General features: G+C 44.8%; 1 protein-coding gene across 1 annotated transcript in view; it reads right to left on the bottom strand.

Annotated features, from left to right (window-relative positions):
* DPEP1 (dipeptidase 1) overlaps nt 1-22,026 on the bottom strand; it is a 200,534-nt gene that overhangs the window by 130,725 nt on the left and 47,783 nt on the right. The window contains exons 4-5 of the mRNA XM_078670801.1: nt 17,205-17,355; nt 5,579-5,648 (exon numbers count right to left, since the gene is read on the bottom strand). Coding sequence (XP_078526927.1) covers nt 5,579-5,648; nt 17,205-17,355 — 221 coding nt within the window. The remainder of the gene's footprint in view (nt 1-5,578; nt 5,649-17,204; nt 17,356-22,026) is intronic.

The raw sequence follows: 22,026 nt of genomic DNA, 5'->3' as shown, positions 1-22,026 counted from the left end.
CGAACACTACACGTGAGGTGTAATTGGCAGGATGTCTTATCCACCTATGTGCCATTGTTACTAACGTCTCTTTCTCCCTACCACTAGGGATCTGACTCCGTCTCTGAGGAGTTTCAGATGTATCAGACAAAAATAACGGACCAGAAAGAGGTGAATAAAGGGTAGCAACAGAATTAGGAACACGCTTACGAACAGAAGGAGAAAGAAAAACAGGAGCAACAACATTAGAGGTAAAAGAAGACATAGTAGGAACGGACAAGGTAGTCGGAGAAGCAGAAACAACAGTCTGAGAAGGTACAGGTACAGGAGCAGTAGGAACGATAACAGATGGAGGTACAAACGTAGGATTAACAGCGGGCTGACCCGCAGCCGCTGGAGCAACAAGAGGAACAACAGGAGGTATTACAGGAGGAACTACAGGAGCAGTAGCACCCTGTACATAAGGAGGTGGTGATTTCATCAAGTATGATAGCAAGGGATCCTCCTTCATATCTTCTTCTTTCTTTTCTAATTTATTCGGTAAAGCTGGGTAACATTTATCTATTTTCATATGATGCAATCTAGTAGCTATTTCCAGGTCTTTTTCTTCTTTGTCTTGTCTACATTCTTTTATAGCTTGCATTATCGGAACAAATTCTTGCTTTTTATCCTTTTTAAGTTGTTTGATTTCTTTCTGTTTGGCCTCTTTACGCCATATCCGAAAGGAATCAAACATAGCTGGCCTAGCTTTCTTTAAAAATAGTTTAGCCTCAAGATTATCTAAAATCGAAAGTTCAAAAGTTCCGTGTGGTGGCCATCTAAGGTCACCGTCCTTCTTCGTGTAGCGGATCCAGTAATCATTATAGATTATGGGACCCACACCGTGTCGACTATATAGATCATGTATCGGAGTTCCAACTGGAGGTATCGGACATGAGTCCTCCAACCGGGAGTCCATTGCGCAACATTTGAAAATACGAAACAAACCACTATGGCTAGGCATCGTGCACACTAACCTAGTATCAAACTTCAAGGATTACCGAAGCAATAAAACCTCGTGTAAGTCAAAACCCTCGGTTTTTGGCAATTGCAACTGTCAAATAATACTAAGAACCAATACTAAGAACCACAAATGCAATGGAACCATGCAATACAACAAAGCCGTAAGGCTATTACAAAGCTCGGAGAGCTATTACCACAAAGCCTGAGGAGGCTATTACAAAGCTCAATGAGCTATTACAACAAAAACCTTAAAGGTTAACACCAAAGCTTTCAAAAAGCTAAAAACAATCACTAAGGACTGGGAGCGACCCACCAATACTTAACTCAGAACTTCAATGGCGTCACCAGGAAGGCCCGTCTATCGTCTCGCTTTGTACAAAGGTCTACGCCGGGCGTCGAAGACAGGTCGACAGTCAGGGCATCGGTCCGTTGCAGCCGTCAGGAGGCGGGAATCTTCGCAGGGAAAAACTTCGGGCCACTTATTTCGACAACAGGATCGATGAAGCGGGGTGCACCTTCCCTCGGAGATTTCACACGAAGTTCCTCACGAACATCAGGCTTTGGACCGGACCGGTACCGCTGAAGTCGCCCCACGTTGGGCGCCAACTGAAGGACTGGACTTTTATCAGTACCAGCGGTGCCAGGGAACAACACCTATAACCTTCATGGGATACCTGTTTCGGCGCACAAACTACAGAGACACGGGACACTTCCTTCGACGTCAAAGATTCAAGGTTTATTACTGCAGGGAACACAGAAGTCACGACAAGTACAACACGTGCAACTTGGGGAGACTGCTTCAAATTGGTTCTGTGGATCGCTCCTTTTATACAGTTTTTACCCATAGGACATCATGATACACAAAGTTTACAACCCGGTTCCCATAATTATCTCTCAGAGGGGTCGCTTTGGTCACTTTGAAGCACATAAGGTCCGGAACATAAGTGCGGAAACATTTGGCGGTTCCCAACTGTAAAAACCCATCTTCCCAACATTAGTAAATTCCAACCGGCAGTAAAACAGATCGAAATAGGAACTAAAACAGGTGGAGAGGAAGATGGAAACAGTGAGAGAGTCGACAAGGGTGTAAGAGGGGAGGTATCGGGAAACACGAGATACAGGCATCAAAGGGACGTGCCTAATGAGATGCACGGCTGAGACAATAAACTGGCACGGCAAGATGAGCCTCGAGCGGGGCCATCTGCCTTACAGTATCATCCCCCTCATCATAAAGAAACTTACAAAGAACATGTGTCTTCCGCAAATATCATGTGAGTCCCAGGGTCGCGAAGCGGACAGTGTCCGTTCGCTGCCTACTTGAGGGCAAGAGACAAAATGGATGCCGTATCTAAGATGGAACCCGTGGGTACAGATGGAAAACTCACATATCAAATGAACGGTTCAAGTTAGCACAGCGAAACTGCGCACAATTACTAGACTCGTCATTTACGGTTCTTAGATACCAGACTCGACCATATTCGTATGAGTCGAAAACATCACCTAAAATTGTCACGGAACCTCAACTTCCCCTATACTATTAGCAGCCAAAGGCACGTATTTCGTCTGCCATGACCAAGCCTACACCTGGTTGCCCCCTGACTTCTCAGGTACATGTTTTATCTCATTTCTGCTGCCTCCCACCTACACGGCCAGAGCAGATTACCATCGGACAAGGACAGCTAGAGGGGTCGTGAGTAAAGACGACACCGCGGGTCAGGAATTCGCTGACTTCGCAAAGGGTTTTCTGCCATTTTGGGGGCCTATGGTGAACAGCAGGAATATTCGCCAGTTATCGAGGATAGTTGAATCCGCCGTGATCACAACGGCCGGAGCCCTTGGCAATTTGACGACCGAACTTCAGTCGGATCGACTTATGACCCTTCAGAACCAAGTTGCCCTAGATATCATACTCGTCGATCGTGGTGGTGTGTGTAGAGTGATCCAATCCAGTTGTTGCATTTTCATCCCTGATAACGCACTGACAGTGTACCAGGCCATCTCTAAGCTACACGAGATATCTGGTTCCCTTCACGTAGAAAAAGGGGACTGGTCCTTACTAGGGTGGTTCTGGGAACTGATCGCTACCTGGGGATGGAAAACACTGATCTTCATTGGGATGATCTTAGCACTTCTGTTTATGTTCTGCCTGTGTGTACAATGCGCTCCTGCACTATGTGGCCTCTGTGCTACCTCATGTGTACGGAAGCCTGTGTCAAGGGACGAACTGAGCAACAGAATGATGCTACAGCAGCATCTCCACGAATTCCTTCATACAGACTTAGAATCAGATTAACATGAATTATTGCCTTATATGAGGGCAAAAGGAGGGGCTGTGGTTCTGAAATTCTGGACCCTACTGTTGTCCCGGTATCGAGGTCCGATACCCGTGTCTCGAAACATCAACGTACCATGACGAATTTGGTGTTGACGAACCGATAATGATTAGGACATCATTCCTATGCATTTGCGTCATGATCGAGACATGCTAACACCCCTGAATCGTAGTTTCCGTCCCGACCCCTCAGACTTCATTTTGTAAACGGTATCCATCTTGTGTCTTGCCCTCATGATAAGTCAATTAAAGGTCGAGCTTGATCTAAAAGGACACGTCCACCTTCCCTGACTCCCCCTGACCTGTCCCAACTGACTCCCTTGCCTCCAGCCAAACCTGTTTGGGCAGCTCCTCGCCCAGTGGCCAAACACGATAGCATCAATGCACAACATACCACAAACCATTCACCGCGTACAGATCATGTTTTCTACACACATACACACCTGTCCACGCTCCCTGTTTATGGCCAGTTTTATGACTAGGAGGTGCCTTCTTTTATTGGGGTTTCACCGATATCTGACGGGAGTTCCGGGCCTGGCTAGGTAATCTATCACGACTTGGACATCTAAAATACGGGCTTGCCTACATGACTTTGCTCTTTTGTATTATTGTAGAAATATGTGTATAGCCATATCATGAACTCAAGAATTCTTGCTTGCAGCTATTATTTCTGTATATAAGGAGAAGGCTGGTTCTGTAAAAACGAACAGTCTCCTGAGAACACATGACCCGTGCTTGTCGTGCTTCTAGGACTTCTGTTACTTGGTAGCTACCAATAAAACTTGATCTTTGACTGCGACTAGAAGACTCCGTGTTTCTGTGGTCCGGAACAGGGAGAACTCAGAGGTCTTCGGGTGTTATCCCCTGGCACCAAACGGGTTCCTAAAAACCCGTTACCTCAGACTTTATTGTTTTTTGAAAATTTATTTATGAAGTTCAAATCTTTTTGTAATAAAACAGATATTGTGTTCCTAGTTTTTCAATGTGGGAACATATTTTCTGCGAGGAGAAAAACAGATAATATTTTTGCATTTCACCACGTATAATTCTACAGTACATATTTTACATATTGGTGCAATGCCTCGAATGGAGTCAAAAAGGTTCCATACACAGATCTTCTTCCAATGTGCATCCAGTTAACTCTTAACTGCTCTCTGGAACTCATTTGCCCCACACATCACCAGCAATTTCAAGGGGTTCCTTTCCCCTCACGCCCTGAGAAGGGATTTGCTCATCATGCCTTTGTCAAGAGTACATTCTGACCTTGTCCAGGGCGGGAATTAGCAGTAGAGGAGCTTGGAATACCCACAAACATGTACATAAAAAAAAACCAGGGCATTCTGGCCCAGAAAAGCCCACTCCCATGCCATGGGGGCATATGTACTCACAGGCACTTCACACATTTCATACAGAGCAATACCTATAGAATGTATGCCAGTACCATGTCTGTGCTTCTTCCCGACCACTGAATCTCCTAAGGTAACCCAGCGGACGAATGAGCTATGTGTACCATGAATGCTACACATTGGAATTCCGTCTCGAAAAATCGCGTTCTCATCCCTCCATACCTACGGTTCAGCAGGATAATAACACCGTCTGTCAATTAAGGCACTACGAGGCGACAGTTGGCGCTAGAAAGTGCTATATTAATCAAATTATCATAAAACCAGATTATGACGATTACTTTAAAATGTTGTCATACTTTATAACTTTGGTTTATCCACTTAATACATGTAAGCAGAGTACATTATTGAATGCGGATGTACAAACCTGGAAATAACTATTGTAATATTTCCCACCAGTGCACGTGCATTTGCATTTATCTCTAAATGGAAGAGCAACAAACTAATGGAATAATTATAATAATACAACAAATATTGATCATTAATGTAGCACGAATATGGAACAGAACTTTCTGTTGGCACCTAAAGGATCAGTGGTATTTGACCCCTCTCACAAGTTCTCATTTTATCGACTTTAGAAGGATGAAATACTGCTATTAGTCCACCGAGTTGCAGGCAGATCCCTGTCATGGAGCTACTTCACCAGTTGCTACAGCACCACAACCAAGGCCTGCGCTGCCACTTAAGGCCACACCACACTATGTAGGCTGCTTGTGGTCAGCGTGTGTCAGAAACCTTCGAACATCAGTTATACTTCTGATACATTCAGGCGAAATTCTCCACATTGTATATTTTTATATAAACCCCCCAGCTTTCCCTACTTGAAGTAAATTAAGCTAGCGTGATTTCTCCGGTTGCTTACCTTCCCAAAGTCCGACAATCCATCACTTTTTGCAGGTTCTTTTTTGTCATCAACGAGCCAGTTATCAACCCTAAAAGATAAGAGTCAAACCAAAGGTTAGGACCTCAACTCGTGGGATAAATGGGGCTTTTTCAATTCAGATGCTGCGCTTCCTAGATTATCCATTGCTGTTGCAATGATCTCATTTCAAGCTGCTGATCATGTATCATGTATGAAAGTGGCACTTTTATCTTTTATGATTATGATGCATAAATGAATAAAGATCGATTGAATTGATAAAATTGAAAGCGGCGCCCTCTCAGTCTGGTGCATCGCCAAGTTTGTTTATGTCCTGAGAACAGCAAATTTGTCCACCAATATGGCTCCTTGTCCTGGTCTGTATGGTGAAACCAAATACGGGTGATATGTGTGCAGATATAGAGGGTGCCGTGCCTCTGATAAGTAATATGGCCCCTTGTGTTCCTTAGGCCTCAACTAGAACCAAATCATTTTTCAAACTCAGTGTAATACTCCAAGTAAAGGTACGTCGTGCGCCAATGCTCTGATTAGCAGGAGGCACCAGTTTGTTGTCTACAACAGTCAAGGGAACTGCTCAGGAGAAACCTTTTCCAATTCTCATTTGTTATTTGAATTGACAATAGAACTACATGTAACATAACCTAGCCTATGAACCTTTTTTTAAAATAGATTTTTATTGGGATTTTCAACAGTACACCATGCATTGCGCCACAACCTGTTATCGTTACTACAAGTATTTGTACATGCACGCAACAACGCATTGTTGATACTCAGTAGCCATCATTGTTTTTTTTAATTACATTGTATCAGGTTTTGTATAAGTTGGCGACTAGAGGACAAATAGTGAAGGATAGGGATGCGAGTCTAGGAGCAGTGATGGATGGTGAATTTGGGATACTCGCCGTTCCATCAAGTGGTTTAAGGAGTGAGGCATTTGATATAATAGGGATGTGGGTAATGGCTTGAGATGAGGTGAAAACAGAAGAATCATGTTTTTTCTCTTACCATATATTATTAAAGAATCAAAGCAAAGAACAGGTACTGGTGAAAGGAAATGTAAAGAACAAACTGTTATTCAGGCTGAGGAAATCGGGGGTGTCTCCCTCTGGCAAAATAGGGGGGAGAGGGGGTCTGTGGTAGCTGGTGGAGTGGTACATCCACGAAGAAGTGGAGAGTGTTGTGCACTAAGGGTATCTGTGGACTTTCAATAGATTGATGCAAGATGAGGCTGTGGGGGGCACTAAACGTATGGGGGAGACTCGGATGGAGGAGATCACGTAGCCAAAGTGAGTTGAACCTGCAGGGCCTTACGGAGCAAGAGGATCGTCTCCAGGTCTCTCCTCCAAAGGAGCCCATAAACTACCCTAGGAGTCTGCTATTGGGTGGTTTCGCAAGCCTTCACTCTCCTCTCTGTGCAAGGCATTGCTTCCGCTTGGGCCCACCATGAGACTGTTCTTCACCAGGTGGTTGTAGCACGTGCATGTTGGGCCTTCCAATTGATTGTGCGCTTTGCCAGTAGAAAGCTGAGGTGTAAGAAACAGGAGGTTGCCATTTGGTGTTTTGGTCAGGGGAAGAGGCCTGGAGCTCTTATCTCCCAAGTGAATTGGAGGGACACACCAGTGCACCTGGAAAGAGTGTGTAAGATTTGGGCTTATACCTTCAAGAGGGATGGACAGGTTCAAACAATCAGCGGAAGGTATGCTCGATGTAGAACGAAGAATTTAATTAGTTTGACTCTTGCGTTGTGGAAGACCTTATTGGGGTGTGTCAAAGCTCTGGCACATTCTTTGCTGTGTACAACTACAAATTCTGTCTCCCATGCATCCTGCTGATGGGTTGTAGGAAGTGAAAGTGTTTGTGGTTTGTAAAACCAGGTGATGGTATGTTTAGCAGTACCAATAATATAGAGTGTTTAGGTCGGCTAGTGTATTGGGGGGTTCAGTTTCTGTTATGTCCCATCTAGTGCGTAGAATGTGCATTATAAGACAATAAGTTATGAATTGTCAATCATGCAAAGCAAATTGATCTTGTAGGGATTAAAGGGAAAGAAGGGAGCCCATTTGGAACACATCTCCCAATGTGTCAAGGCCCTCCTCCTCCTAGTGAGTGAGCTGCGGCTAGTCAAGGGTAAGGCCCGACGAAGTGAGCTGGGAGCGTATGGTAATGGGCTTTTAATAATCTTCTGGAGCCTGGCCAGGCATTGCAGTGCCCCCCAAAGAAATTTCGAGAAAGTATGAATGGGTCTGGGATTGGGGATGACCAATCGTAGTTGATCTGTAATATAAAGTTGTTCCCGATCTACGCCAGTCGCTTTGAATGCCTCCCTCCCAATCCATTTGGCCAGCCACTGCAGTTGGCCAGGTAGTAGGCTTCAAAATCGGGGGCTCCCAGGCCCCTCTGGTCAACTGGGAATCATAGGGTGGCGAGAGACACGTGGCGATAGCCATTAGCTCATCCCGGTTCCCAGCGGAGTGCTTCAAGCTCCTGGAAAATGGTTTAGGTAAGGAAGACAGGGAGATAAAATAGGCAAGGAGTCTGTGTGGCATCACCATCTTAGAGATGGCACTTCTCCCCATCGCCGTTAGGAGAAGCATCCTCCAGGATGTGATCTGGTCTCTGAGGGAGGAGATGCAACATCAAAACTTCCCCTCCTGTAGGTCTGTATCATCGTGATAGACATGGATACTCTGGTAACAAACCATGGTACCTTTCCATGTAGTGGTGCGCCACCCAGGAGGAGTGGCCACGGTGGGCGTCCCTGCAAGAAGAAAAAGACAGGATTTCCCTCTGTTAACCAGATATCCAGAAGCTGTGCCCAAACTGTCCAGTATGAGGGCTGTCTTGTTCAGGCCTGTATTGGTGTCTTTAAGATAACAGAGAATGTTGTCTGGGCATAATGAGATGTGGTGAGTGCTGTCTGAGAGGGAAATTCCCCACCTCTCTCCTGCCCTGCGTAGGTGTATCACCAAGGGTTCCATGCTGAGCCCTGCCAACCGCAAAGGGTTCCGATATGTAGGTCCCTAGTTTATCCCTGGTGAGGGGTTTGTATAAAGGAGCTTTATTAAACATAGAAATTTGGGGCCAAATCCAAAGAGTCCGAGAACTCTGAATAGATCAGTGTATTAAAGGCGTTTTCAAGATCTAGAAGTAGGGCGCTTGCATTGGGGTAGAGTTGCGGGGCCGGGGCTATCAGCCTTTAGAGTAATTGAATATTGTTGGAGGTGTTTCAACCAGCTTTGGTTACAGTGAAGTAAAGTCAGCAGAAGTCTGGGTATTTGAGTCACCACAACTTTACTAAGAATTGTATAGCCGATGTTAAGGACTATAGCTCTTTCAAGGTTTCAGGATGGGGACTAGAGATTCTTCTCTCCGTTTTTCTGGGCAAGGCCCCCACTTGGACGGCTTCCAGATAAAGCTGTATTAATTTGAAAGTAAATGTGCTGGAGTAGGCCTTAGGAGATGCCGACTAGTCCTGGCCTCTTATCGGAGGTAAGCTCTTTTATAGCTGCCTTAATTTTGTGGGGAGTTAAGGGGTCGTCTAGTTTAATGCGAGTGGCGGGTTCAGTTCTAGGAAGGGGCACGGCCCTCACAAAGTCCTGGACTGCCTGTAGGGAGTAATTTGGGGTGACTGTAGAGAGACTTTCGTAGAAATGGAAAAGAGTTTGATAGAGTTCCTGCTGTGACTGGACCAGAGTACCCAACTGGTCACGAAGAGTTGTGATTTGGGGGGAGGATCTGGATTCTGATGAAAGAATTCTAGGTGAGTAACCAACCCAAATTGTCAGCTTCATCATGTGTACAGGCTGTGTATGCAGACAAATTCAGGCACTGAGGTTTCTTGAGAAGTCAAGCTTCCTCTTTGCGGAGGGCACTTAAGGTCCCTTGGATGGATTTGTCAGTCACCATCTATCTTTCAGCTGCAATATAGTCCCTTTTTATATTGGATAGATCAAATTTTATGGAAAAGTGGGTACCTACCACTATACAAATACAATGGCCTTGGGTAACCACATTCATCGCCTCACAATCAGTTGCTCTTGATCAGTCGAGCCCTCATGATCGTCGAAGTAGTCAATCAGTCGAACTGTTCGCTCAACACAAATGATGCTATCGTTGAGCTGGGAAGAATAGATTTTACATATGGGGAAAAAGGGGTATGGGTTTGCCGATTTCAAGGTCAACAACATTGGGCTGTGGTCAGAGATGGTTCTGCCGAAATATTCAGTGGCAGTAACCCTAGAGGGAATGTCAAGTGTGCAGACCATCCAATATAAGTATATAGTCTCGCCAACGGGTTGTGGTGGTGCCAGACATTGAAGAGAGACCAATGTCAGAACCACTGCATTCACAACTATGGCTGCTGTAGGTGGGGAGGGCTGGGATCTGTCTCATGTGGTGTCAAATACACAGTTAAAATCGCCCCCTATAAGCCAGGGGAGGTGATCCCAGGTTGATAACTGGGCCAGGAATGCAGGTTATTGTGTGTTTGGTGCGTACCTGTTTCCAAGGACTATTTGTAGGCCCTCAAGTCTCCCCATGAGAAGCAGAAATCTATCCTCTGAATCTGCGATTGAGTCCTGAGCTACGAAGAAGACTCTAGGATTCCTGAAGATAACCAATATGATCAAACACAAGGAGATGATGGGCGGAACGCTGAAACTTTTCTTACACTCACCCTTAGTCACAGATCTGGGTTGAATCCATCATCGTTCTTTAGCTCATTTTGCCACCCCAGTTCAGATCCAGCCACATGCAAATCAGTGTTGACCCTGTGCCTCATGGAAACAGCCCATCCCATAATGCCAAGCCAGATCTAATCTCTGTACCGGAAACAAGTATCCTGGGACCGCTTTTGGGGAACAAAACGAATGTAATGAAAGTGTGCTCTCATTATATTATCACTTGGCGGCAGATAGCTGGGTCTGATAATGAGCAAGGCTCAGTCAGTTTTATGACCAGGCTGGGGCACAGAGGTGACAAACAGACACACTGAGCTATTTACCCTCATCACTGCAGCGCAAATTCCACCGCAGTGCTGAGCATTCCATGGTCATGACGGCCCGTCATCAGCACACGCCCACCGTGACTCATGACGGCCCGGAGCCGTCATCAGCGTCAAAGAGGTGAACTCTTAAATAAAAGTCCTTGTCAACTCAATATTTAAGCATGAGAATAAAATTATGTTTCAGGATGATTTTAAATTGGAGAACATTAAAATGAAAAGTTACTTCAATGATTAAGTTAAGTTTTTGTTTGAATATTCTCCCATTTCAAAGTGTGGCATTTACAAATAGCAGCCCTCTTGCTCACAGTGGCCAGTAGACACTATGCCATATTTATAACTAAAAATGTGTCTTTTTTTTTTTTTTTAAATAGAAGAAACTAAAAGTGAAGAAACATATTTCTATGAAACATTAAGTCTCAACGTTTTTTTCCACTTTCAATTAAACCAATTACATCTTAATGCTTTATGAAGGATTTTTCTCCACTTTAAATTCTCACATTTTAAAAAGAGGCTGTATATTTTCTGTTATAAATTTGGCACTGTGTCTACAGCACACTGGGAGCAAGTTGCCTGCTGTTTGTAAATATGACACTTGGAAATGGGAGAAAATGTAAATGAGGAGTGTTAAGGAATCCATATAAACATAAAGATAACTCTTCAGTTAGTTGTTCTCTCATTTCAAAGTGTCACCTTTACACATAGTAGGCATCTTGCAGAAAAATGTTCAATTTTATGGACATTTTTGCTGAACATTTTCTGCACTTTAAATTTGTTACTATTAAAAAATGTATGTTTGTGTTATACATGTATCGGAGCTACATATGGTGAAAGGTATATCCTATGCCACAAGTACATGTAACACAGTTTCTCAGTAACCCATGTACATATTCCATTTAAACGCACATATGTCCATACATCCTCAAAGACCACACTCTCACTGACACGCATGGCAGCCCTGTCATAGTGGCCCTAGCCCAAGTAATTTGTTCAAGCCATAGTATCTGGCTCTATGGATATTACACTTCGTCAATGAAGCTCGGCTTTGGGGTGTCTGGTAACAATGAGCAAGTTGCTTAGCCTTCAGTAGCTCACAATGATTTTCACCGTACAGAAGTAGCTCTCACTACAGAAAAGGTTGGAGAACACGGATTGTAGAAATTGCATCTCTTCCAAAGCACTGCACAGATTTCTGGAAGATCTGGAGCCAGAATATACTTTTTTTTTTACCTTTTAGACACTGTAACTGCAAATATCCGAATGAACGATTCCCAAACAAACACACTACACAGAACTACTAGTAATGGAAACTGCGAACGTCAATTTTGTGCTGTGATCTTGTACGCAGAGCTACAGTTCCCATCATGCATTGCACTAACAACGGCAAACTTCCAGAGCCTGTTTCGATAACACTCAGTCTGGCTCAGCCTGGATGAGTGAGCTTTTGCCTTCAGGCTGAGAGCACAGGTATGCTCAATGAGCTCATAAGAGTTTTAAAACAATCTACACAGTTTGCCTGAGGCTGAGATGGACCTTGCTGGATAAAAGTCACCACCAATCTTTTGCAGGGGTTTAATGCCGTTTTGTACTCTTTGTCCCAATGTTCTCTTTATCTCTTTGCTTTCAGGACCAGTGTGCTGCTAACTTTAATACATTGTGTGCTCTTTCCCTGCCCTTGGGTAAACTGCTTGGTAGCCGAGTTCTGTCTGGGAGACTTAGTATTCTTAAGTCATATCTTCCACTTTCATTCCCTTGTGCAGCAGCTCAACTGCTTGCCTAACTGTTTTTTTTTTTTTTTTTTTAATACATAGTAAAAGACAATACAAATTTCACAGCTTCACAGTGCGACTGGAGATATCGATGTCGGAGACAGATCATGGTTACAAAAGTTGAGGCATGTCAGCATCAGTAAGTTTCCAGTAGCTGGGTGGTTTGATGGACCAAAGGCCATGCTACCTACTCTCGATTGCCTAGCCTAAATGTTTGACCCTGCACAGTCCAATGCCTCGGTTAACCTTTGGCAGTCCCTGCTGCCTCCACCCACTGCCTTTCTTTGTTGAACATCCCTTCTTTAGTTAGATGCCAGATATGTGTCTGCTGTGCTCCATAAGCACTCTGAATGAAGAATTCTTGGCAGGTTAATTTGTACCTCATTAGTACCGGTTTAACAGACAAATACAGAAGTAAACAAATGAAAGATAACCAGTTAACCTTTGTGAATGGCCTTCCACTGCTTGGCAACACATCACTACAGTTTTAGTAACTTTTAATCCATTTGAGGTAGAAACTATTTTTTGTTGTTAAATTCTGCACATTATGCAGCATATGATGGATTATGTGGCAAGTGTGGCAAATCCATAATTATGGGAACATACTGCGACCACAAAATTGCATATTTCCAGAGGTACTGGCGTAGGTACTCCCTGCCCTCCTGTATTGTTCTGTAATTGCATTTATGTAACGATTACTACCCCTGATGAGGCGCTGAGTACCTCATAGCAAGTAGCACGCTACTCCGGAACCTAAGGTTAGTGGTTAACCCAGTGGTTATTTAGTATTGGTGGGTATTGGGATTAGTCTTGTGCTCTCAATACATGTTGCATGTTCAGTGTTGTTGTGTTGCCCTTGTATACCTTCATTATAATCTAGTGGACCTGCTCGGGCTCCCTTGCACAGCTCTGCTTGCAGCAGCACGCGTCCAGCGTCTATGTATTTTGTATTTCTTCAGGCAGTAGCGGCCGAATGCAGAAGAATTCGGTGGGGTGGGGGGGAAATAAAAAAATTAAACAAACAAAACTTACCTTCAGCCTTATGTCCACCACTTTGCTGCCTCCTCAGCACCGATGATCGCACAGTCCCCCAGAGTCCCCTGTGCCAATCCAAATGCTACTCTCAAGCTGGTATTACCCAGCATGAGAGAAGGGCCGAGATTGGGCAGAGCGGGCTGGTTCCACGCTCAATCAAGGACTGGGAGCCTGCCGATATCTCCAAGCAATAGCCTGGCGATATCCAAGTGCGCATGTCGGTTTGGCCGACATGTGCACTGGCAGTACACTGAGCCCACCACTCCTCCTGCTAGCCCCGCCCTCAAGACTAGGCAGCGGATCTGGAGTAAAATAACATGAAAATAAAGCAGTTTTATAACTGCTTCATTATAATTTTCTTTTACATAGGTCTTATGGTTCCAGCAGTGGGGCGATGCTCCTCCGCCATAATGGAGGAGCCGCCCCTGTCTGAGGTACAGTAGAGACTGGGTACAGTTTTTTGATAGTATCAATGGGTTCTAAATTCGCCTATAAGTAGGCGACACCCAGTGTAAGGTTACCAGATGATTCTACATCACCAAGGACATTATGCTCCAGTAGTTGCCATTTTTTTTTACCTATCATTGTTTTTAAGTGGAGTAACAGAAGTGAACTAGGACTACAACTCCCAGAATTCATTAGGCTGTTCAACGAAACCCCAGGACTGAAGCGTAGCATCCTTGGTGACATGGAGTCATCTGATAATCTTATGTAAGTTAGATTTGTAAGAGAAGCTCCTGCATGAATTCTTCCCCACAAACACTTAGCAAACATTTCAAAGGGCTGCTTTCCACTGGAGAAACTGATGGGGTTAAAGGTGAGCACTAATCCATTACAGCGGATGGCAACCCTGTGACACCTGTTAGACTTTAAAAAACACTCTAGTTAATGAAACTTGTCTCACATTCACGTTCTCACGAAAACACAGTAAATAATATAAGAGGCTATTGCCAATCGGGGGGGGGGGGGGGGGGGGTAAGTGTATTAATCTGTTGGTTGGAGATCTAACTCTATGAATCTGATGGTTGCTGACGAAGCATATGGACTGCTTTTGGAACTTTAAAGGTGACGTATTTACATTGATGTTTCATGCTAGAATATTGTGTGCCAGTTTCAAACTAGAGTGTCTGGGAAGACATCTTCCTAGCGGAGTAAAGGTAAGGGAGTACAACTAAGGCTTGGAGGAAGAGAGCCTTTTGCAAGAAGGATGAAAAAACATTGTGAAAAAAGCAGTATGGGATTTGAGGGATCTATAGCACTTCGAAAACGATATAATATTTATTTGAATCCCTTTTAATATTATTATTATATGATATAGCTTTTATTTATTGATTGTTTAGTTTACGAAGGAAACAGAGGAGGATATCTGCGAAACACGTGTCGGCTGTCACATTGTAACCCAAAGTACTAGCAAGAAAATGTTTCTGGCTGTACCATCAACAACTCATGTCTACAATATAGCATCTAATGGGCAATGTATAGTTAGGAAATGAATTCTGACTGTCAAATAAAACAGACTGTTAAATCACAATTGGGAGTCAATAAATATTGCTGTTATTGGAATTCTGTATAAAGTGTTGTATTTTCAATAACATGTTTTTTTAAGTTTGTATGAATAGAGTACTAGGATGTTAAGTATACATTTTATGATGTAATCTCTAATTATAAGAAGTAATTATGTCATTAGTATTTGGTTTCTCACCTAAGGGAGTACTCACTGGCAGTCATCCCTACAAAATATATTTTACAGTTAAGGGTACTGATTTGGTACACTGGAGTCTCTGCAAGGCCTTAAGGGATTCCCTCATGTATTTTATCCTTAATTTAGCAATTAATAACATTGCATAAGGAGGACCTCCTGAGATCCTGTACATTTGTAGCATAATCTAGCTTTTACTACTCACCCACAAATATTTTTCTCGCTGACACTGCACTTTGGCATCATCAGTCAGCGTGGGGCGTACATCTGCTTTTTGGCATCATACACACATCCTGTCTGTACTTTTTGTAAGCCCTGCCTTTACTCATTTGCTCCTGTAAGCCACATCCATATAACACTGTTCAACATTGGTTAAGCTCTGGCCGTACTGCTCATCATCACCTAGATAAGTCAATTACAGTCCTTGCTTATAATTTAGCACCTTTGGCGCTGCCTTTGGTTCTCCTGGTCTCAGGGCTCATGTAGTTTCTACTACACGCTCTTTCTTTAGATCCTCACCAGCAAATAGGAGGCGGTTGAGTGGCAAAGGGCAGGGAAAAGTGATCATTCTTGTGATGCAATCAGTGGTCAAAGTGTGCTTGATGCCACTTCCTCTAACCCTGGCATCCAATTGTCAATCTATGTAGTGGAGAAGTGTGGCTCACTGGTTAGAGGAGGCAGACCTGGAAGCAGAGGTCAGCCCGGGACCAGGGTTCAATTCCCGGCTTGGCGGGGTCTTGAGTCCTAAAATGTCCATGGACTCGACAATTCTCGCTCCGGTGCCTACTCGATTCACGGGCTCACACTCTGCGACTCTGGGCAATAGCTTGCTTAATCTCCACAACGGCCCCTCGCGGCGGGATGCCTGGCTTTCACCTTGCGGATACCCTGCCGGGGTTATCTCACAGGGGAATACCAGGACGGGTTCCCTAAGCAAGCGCTTAGATACCGCTTGGTGATTTGCGCTATATAAATTCCTGTACATTTACAATGTAGAAAAATTGAATAACAGAATGAATTCACAATGTTTGACCATTTCCTCGTGTCATTATGGACACGGTTTCCAGTTCTGGACTTTTCCGTGATCACCTAATGCATTCTGTCTGTTGTAGTTCTGTTTTGCTTCCAGCGAGCTGATTAGACAAACACCCCTGATATCAAAGACTTGTAGGTGAAATTGTCAACACTGGAGGGAGTGCCATTAATGGCCTAGAGTGAGGTGATCAGGAATGTCAGGCGGAAGTCCAGGGTACGGCCTAGCCAAAATTGACCAGAGGCCCGTTATATATTTCTACCCAGGTCCTGACCATGAGTCAGGCACGTGCACAAGAGTAATCCTCATAAAATAAAGTGGCTCTGTTTTTAATATTTTTAAATGTACTACTTCTCTAGGTGTTGATGTTCATGAGTTACATCTGTGTGTGTGGTAGCACCAGAGGCCCTTACCGTGGTCAACTACTGCCTCAGTGAGGTAAGGGCTGGCACTCTGACCACTGCGTGTAACATGTTTAGGTGTTGCCGCTGATCTTACCATAGAGTGTTGCAGTGTAGCATCTGGTAGTGGTGGGGCCTCTTACCACAGCGAGTTACTGCTCTGGGTGTGGACATAGTCGCACCTCTTACCATGGAGTGGGTAGCTGAGCATGTGGTCGTGGTGGCAGCTCTGAGGTTGAGCATGTAGTCGTGGTGGAAGCTCTATTGTGGAGCATGTGATCGTGTTGGCAGCTCTGATGTTGAGCATATGGTCGTGGTGGCAGCTCTGATGTAGAGTAGTTGGTCGTGGTGGAAGCTCTGATGTTGAGCAGGTGGTCGTGGTGGAAGCTCAGATGTTGAGCATGTGGTCGTGGTGGAAGCTCTGATGTTGAGCAGGTGGTCGTGGTGGAAGCTCTGATGTTGAGCATTTGGTCATGTGGAAGATCTGATGTTGTCTTACACCTGTAGGCTTGTTAGTGGGAGCTGATGTTAACATGAAGTGTTGAAGCTGAGCGTGTGGTGGTTCTGCAGGCTCTTTTCATTGTTCGCATTGCTGTGGTTGTGGTAATGGTGGTTGCTTTTGCCACTGTATGTTGTGGCTGAAGATGTGGAAGTGGTGCAGATTCTTACCATGGAGTGTTACAACTGTGGGTGAGGGTCATGTACCGCGTCCCGAGTTGATATAAGGTCCGCAGAGCTCCCAAGCTGCTGTCCATGGAGTGTCCGCCTTCTACGCCGATCAAACTGGCAATCGTCTTGTTTCTGAAAGCCTCTCTTATTTCTGCAAAATAAATATTGTACGTCTTATCAGTGGGTGGAGGCCAGAATATTTCACACTATAATCATCTCAGCTTTTCACCCTTCAGTGGTCTAGTGGCTAAGATGTTCACAGACAAATATTTTTCACAAATTGATTTATTCGTGGTATTACTTTATTTACTTTAATTTGCACATTCATTTGTTTTTACAAATTTACTGCTCAGAACTGTATGGCAGAACTGTGATGATTAATTCAAATGAGATTAAACATCACATTTAGTAATGAAGGTGAAAATAGATTGTTTTGATGTGGTAACCACCAGTCCAGCTTCTCAATCCAGCACAGAGTTGTTGTTGTCTTGTTTCTCACTTTCCTCGTCTTCATCCCTTGTTACACATATAATTAGTTTTGACTTGGTGGTGCTCTTCAGTACTATTATAGGAAAGCCAGTGTAGTAGTATTATAAGGAGCGCCTTCGGCCAGGAAGTTACATCATGTGTCACATCTTGTCCTCAGGACGGAGAGTGCTTCCATTACAGAGGACATGCTGCAGTGCACATCCATCTAAACTTTGCATACTGATGCTGTATTACGCAAATTGGTCGAGTGATAGCCCACTGGTTTGTTTGGGGCTGTACACAAATATCTGATGACGCCCACCGGCCAGGCGCATTGATTGATAGTAGGGATGTGTCCTCACCATACTCACAGGGGACACTTGTGCATCCTGCTAGGAAGCACTAGTCTGCGTTTTGTGATTCTGCTGCTCTTGAAACCACATCCTGCAGGTGCAGAGCTTTGGCCTACTTAAAACTAACTCACAGGTTCTGAATTCTGAGCAGACCAAGGATGAATCTAACACTTAAAATGATTTCCTCGCCCTGTCACTTTCCTCTCACTGTTAAAGGCACCTCACACACAGCAAATACACTGCTATGGATCGACTAAATAAGATTAATTGCCTGGATCTGAACTGGGCAGCCAGTAGCCTGGAACCGTGTTCCTCTAGGACTGCAGAAAGGACACAGCCTAGGCAAGCCTGATGCTCTGTTTAATGTTAAAGATTTGCAGTCAATTCTATTTCTATGTAGATCACCCGGATGGATATGCCTCCTCCATTGATGGGTTTGGTACAGATGAGACTGACATTCGAGTCATTCTGTGGCTTACATGCATTTTTTGGAAAACTTTAAAATGGCTGGCATTTAAAATGTGCTTATTGTTTATGCTTGTAATACATGAGTACTCATCAGCAAACCAAGTCCATGCTGTCTCTGCAGGATAAACTCTCCCATGTGGGAATTAGACAGTACCGATACATACTCCAATAATAACTCTTACATGTTCCTCACCTGGGGGCAGTCTCTTTAGCAAGGGTATTCCACAACTCTGACAGGTAGAGGCTTAATGTCTCCAACACCCCTTGCTCTGGCTGTAGGTCCAAGCTGAGGCACTGCTTGTTCAAGAAAAAAACCTATCACTGTACAAACTACTAACATTGTCGGATTTTTCAATGCGTGTTTAAGGCAATTTTGAGAAAGAAATGTCTGTTTGAAAATCTTTGGTCATAATTTTCTGGTTGAAATACAACAAACCGAGCCACCACATTTTCCTAACTGGACATCCTGTTGTAACTGTGCCAGTATTGAACTAGGAAACTCACCAGAGGCTCTTTGTGAGCCGATGAGGAATGGCTTGTTTTGACGCATGGTATATGCAAAGGTTGCACTTGCCGTGTTGCTAGGTGCCCAAACCGGTTGAATCAATCTGATGTTTCCCCATTCGCAACATTTGAATAGGGTGTTCTGCGATCCAGTTGGAGCACTGTGTTCCTAGTGGTAGCAGATACTCAGAATTCTGCTCTGGCCAAAGGATGTCAAACTTGGGCTTCTTCGATTGCTGGTGAACACCAATATTCCCAGCAAAGGGTGTGGTTAAGCCATATATACTAGCCCTATCCAAGATGGTGGGTTGCCCATGGAACATCACCCGAGGTTCCCAATACAAGATGTAGCTGAGTTATTACTGTAAGGTCAGTTCCTGTTAGCATCATACATAAGGGACCATTTCCAAGTGTTGGAATCATAGCAAATCATTAGTTCCATGTTTTTCGGCATGTTCATTACCCCTTGTACTAGCTTTGCATTACCCTGAGGCGGAAGCCGGGGGTTAGGCTCTAAATCTTTTTAACATTTTTAATAATTCACTACTGTGTGTCAGTTTGTGACTACTACTATTCTCACCTTTAATCCTCGCTCCCTCGCCGTGGCTAGAACCCCGCTTTCTCGCAGGCGCATACAGGGTTGGACGCCATCTTAGGCGTGAAAGAGGTGAGCGCACTAGCTGTTGTCTGTACCCCGCCCCCCTTGGCTCTATAAAATGAAGACCTATCCCCAACGGCGCAGCGGGCGGGCGCAGCAGGCGTGCCGGCGGCGCGCCAAAGGCAAGCCCGTCTGCGCCCGTCCGCGCCCGACCGGGACCAGGGGCCATCCCCCCTGCCCCTTTATTGAGACAGAGGAAGTATTACAGCATTGACTTCCTATACCAACTACGACCCTCTACATCAGCAAGCTGTTGTCACCACTTCCACCCTCTGGAGACTCCCAGTCTCTGCCCTCATTGTAAGATTGAGCTTACCAGCCCATCGACCAAGCCTGATTCAAGGGACTACCGCATGTTTCTCCTTAACTGTAGGTCCCTCCCAAAACATAGCCTAGAAATGTCCCTGCTGCTGGACGAACATGCCCCTGGTGTAGTCTTTTTGACTGAAACCTGGTTGACCCAAGGCTCTCAGCCTGACCTGGTGCAAGCCCTCATACCAGGCTACCAGATAGCCCGTTTAGATCGCCCTCAGGGTAAAGGCGGAGGGCTTGCTATTATATACAAGGACATTTATGCATGTCGCTGTTCGTCAGAGCCTATCGCTGACTGTGAAAGCATGCCCTTTGTTATTGAATTCTCTCCCAATAACAGTTTTACCGGTATTCTTATTTACTGCCCCCCTGGACCAATCAAACACTTTCAAATAGCTCTCCCCTCTGCCGTGGCAGAATTGGTCACATCTCCTTCAAACTTTACGCTACTTGGAGATTTTAATGTCCATTTTGATAACACCTCAGATACCATCGCCACAGAAATGATAGCAAGTCTGGCTGCAATCCAACTGGAGCAACTTGTCCCATCTTCAACACATGTTAAAGGTCACCTCTTAGACCCAGTATTTAGTAACTGTGAACATCTCAAAGTGGGCACTATTAGTCGCCTCCCCTGGACAGATCATTTCCTGATCCCTTTTACCTGGACCACACATAAATCACCACCCTCATTTCCATCCCACGTAAAACGCGAAATTGGTCTAAGCTTCGTGTAGATAACTGGACCAATACCCTTACCATTACCAGACCTTCACTCCCCTGCGACCCCCTCGTTTATAATAACCTATATAATGACTGGATTACAAGCTCCTTGGACTCCATACTTCCCCTCCGTACTTTTGGCTCAAAAAGGCAGCAAAAAACAGCGCCCTGGTATTCAGAAGAGCTCAGGGACAAAAAACATCTTTGTAAGAGATTGGAAAGAAAGTGGCGCATGACTTACGACACTACGGACAAAGCCATTTACAGGGAAGCCATTAGGACTTACAAATCTGAAATAAAAGCCATACAATCGGCCTACTACAATGAAAAGATAATGTTGGCCAAGTCCAAGCCTAAAGAGATATATCAGATAGTAAAAACTCTGACTAGGCTTCCATCCCCCACGGCAGTCAATTACAACCCACTCTCCCGATGTAATGAATGGGCTAACTTTTTCTTTCATAAAGTAAACACAATCTATCTCTCCTTTCCGGACCCAGCTGTAGAACTCTCCACTCAAAGATCTGACCCGGCCACGGAAACAAAAGACTCTCTTCAAAACAACTTAGACCACCTTCCCCTGCTGAATCCTGAAACACTCGAGCTCCTAATACATCAAATAAAATCTGGCTCCCCATGTGACCCTGCCCCTACAGGCACATTGGTCTTGGCCGATACAGTCATCCTTCCCACACTTATGGAGTTGTTGAACTCTTCCATAATAACTGGGACGGTACCACCGGCCTGGAAGCACGCCATGGTACGGGCATTGCTGAAGAAACCCGCTCTTGATCCGGGCAATCCCAACAACTATCGTCCGATCTCACTGCTCCCCTGGGTAACCAAGGTCCTCGAGAAACACATTAACATCTTTTTAACTCAGTTTCTCGAGCGTAACCATCTGCTTGATGTTTCCCAGACGGGTTTCCGCCCCAAACATGGGACGGAGACTGCCTTGTTGGCCGTGACAGAGGAAGCGAGTTGGATCTTGGATCAGGGAGGATCAGTGACAGTGATCCTCCTTGATCTGAGCGCCGCCTTTGATACGGTAAACCATAAAATCCTTCTAAACCGTCTCTTTGACCTAGGAATGTCAGGAGAAGCCTTGGCCTGGTTCAAGTCCTTCTTAAGTGATCGAACCTTCCAGGTCTTTGAAGGCACATCTGTCTCTTCAAGCAAGCCTTTGGGCTGTGGGGTGCCGCACTGAGCCCCATGCTTTTCAATGCATACATGAGACCGCTGGCTCGGATTGTTCGTCCACATGGTATTAACATCATCACCTATGCGGATGACACCCAGCTAGTGGTCTCCCTTGTGCAAAAGAACGGCCTCCAAC

The sequence above is a fragment of the Lissotriton helveticus genome, chromosome 12, assembly GCF_964261635.1.
Source record: "Lissotriton helveticus chromosome 12, aLisHel1.1, whole genome shotgun sequence".
Lineage (NCBI taxonomy): Eukaryota > Metazoa > Chordata > Amphibia > Caudata > Salamandridae > Lissotriton > Lissotriton helveticus.
This window is presented reverse-complemented; position numbering and strand designations above follow the sequence as displayed.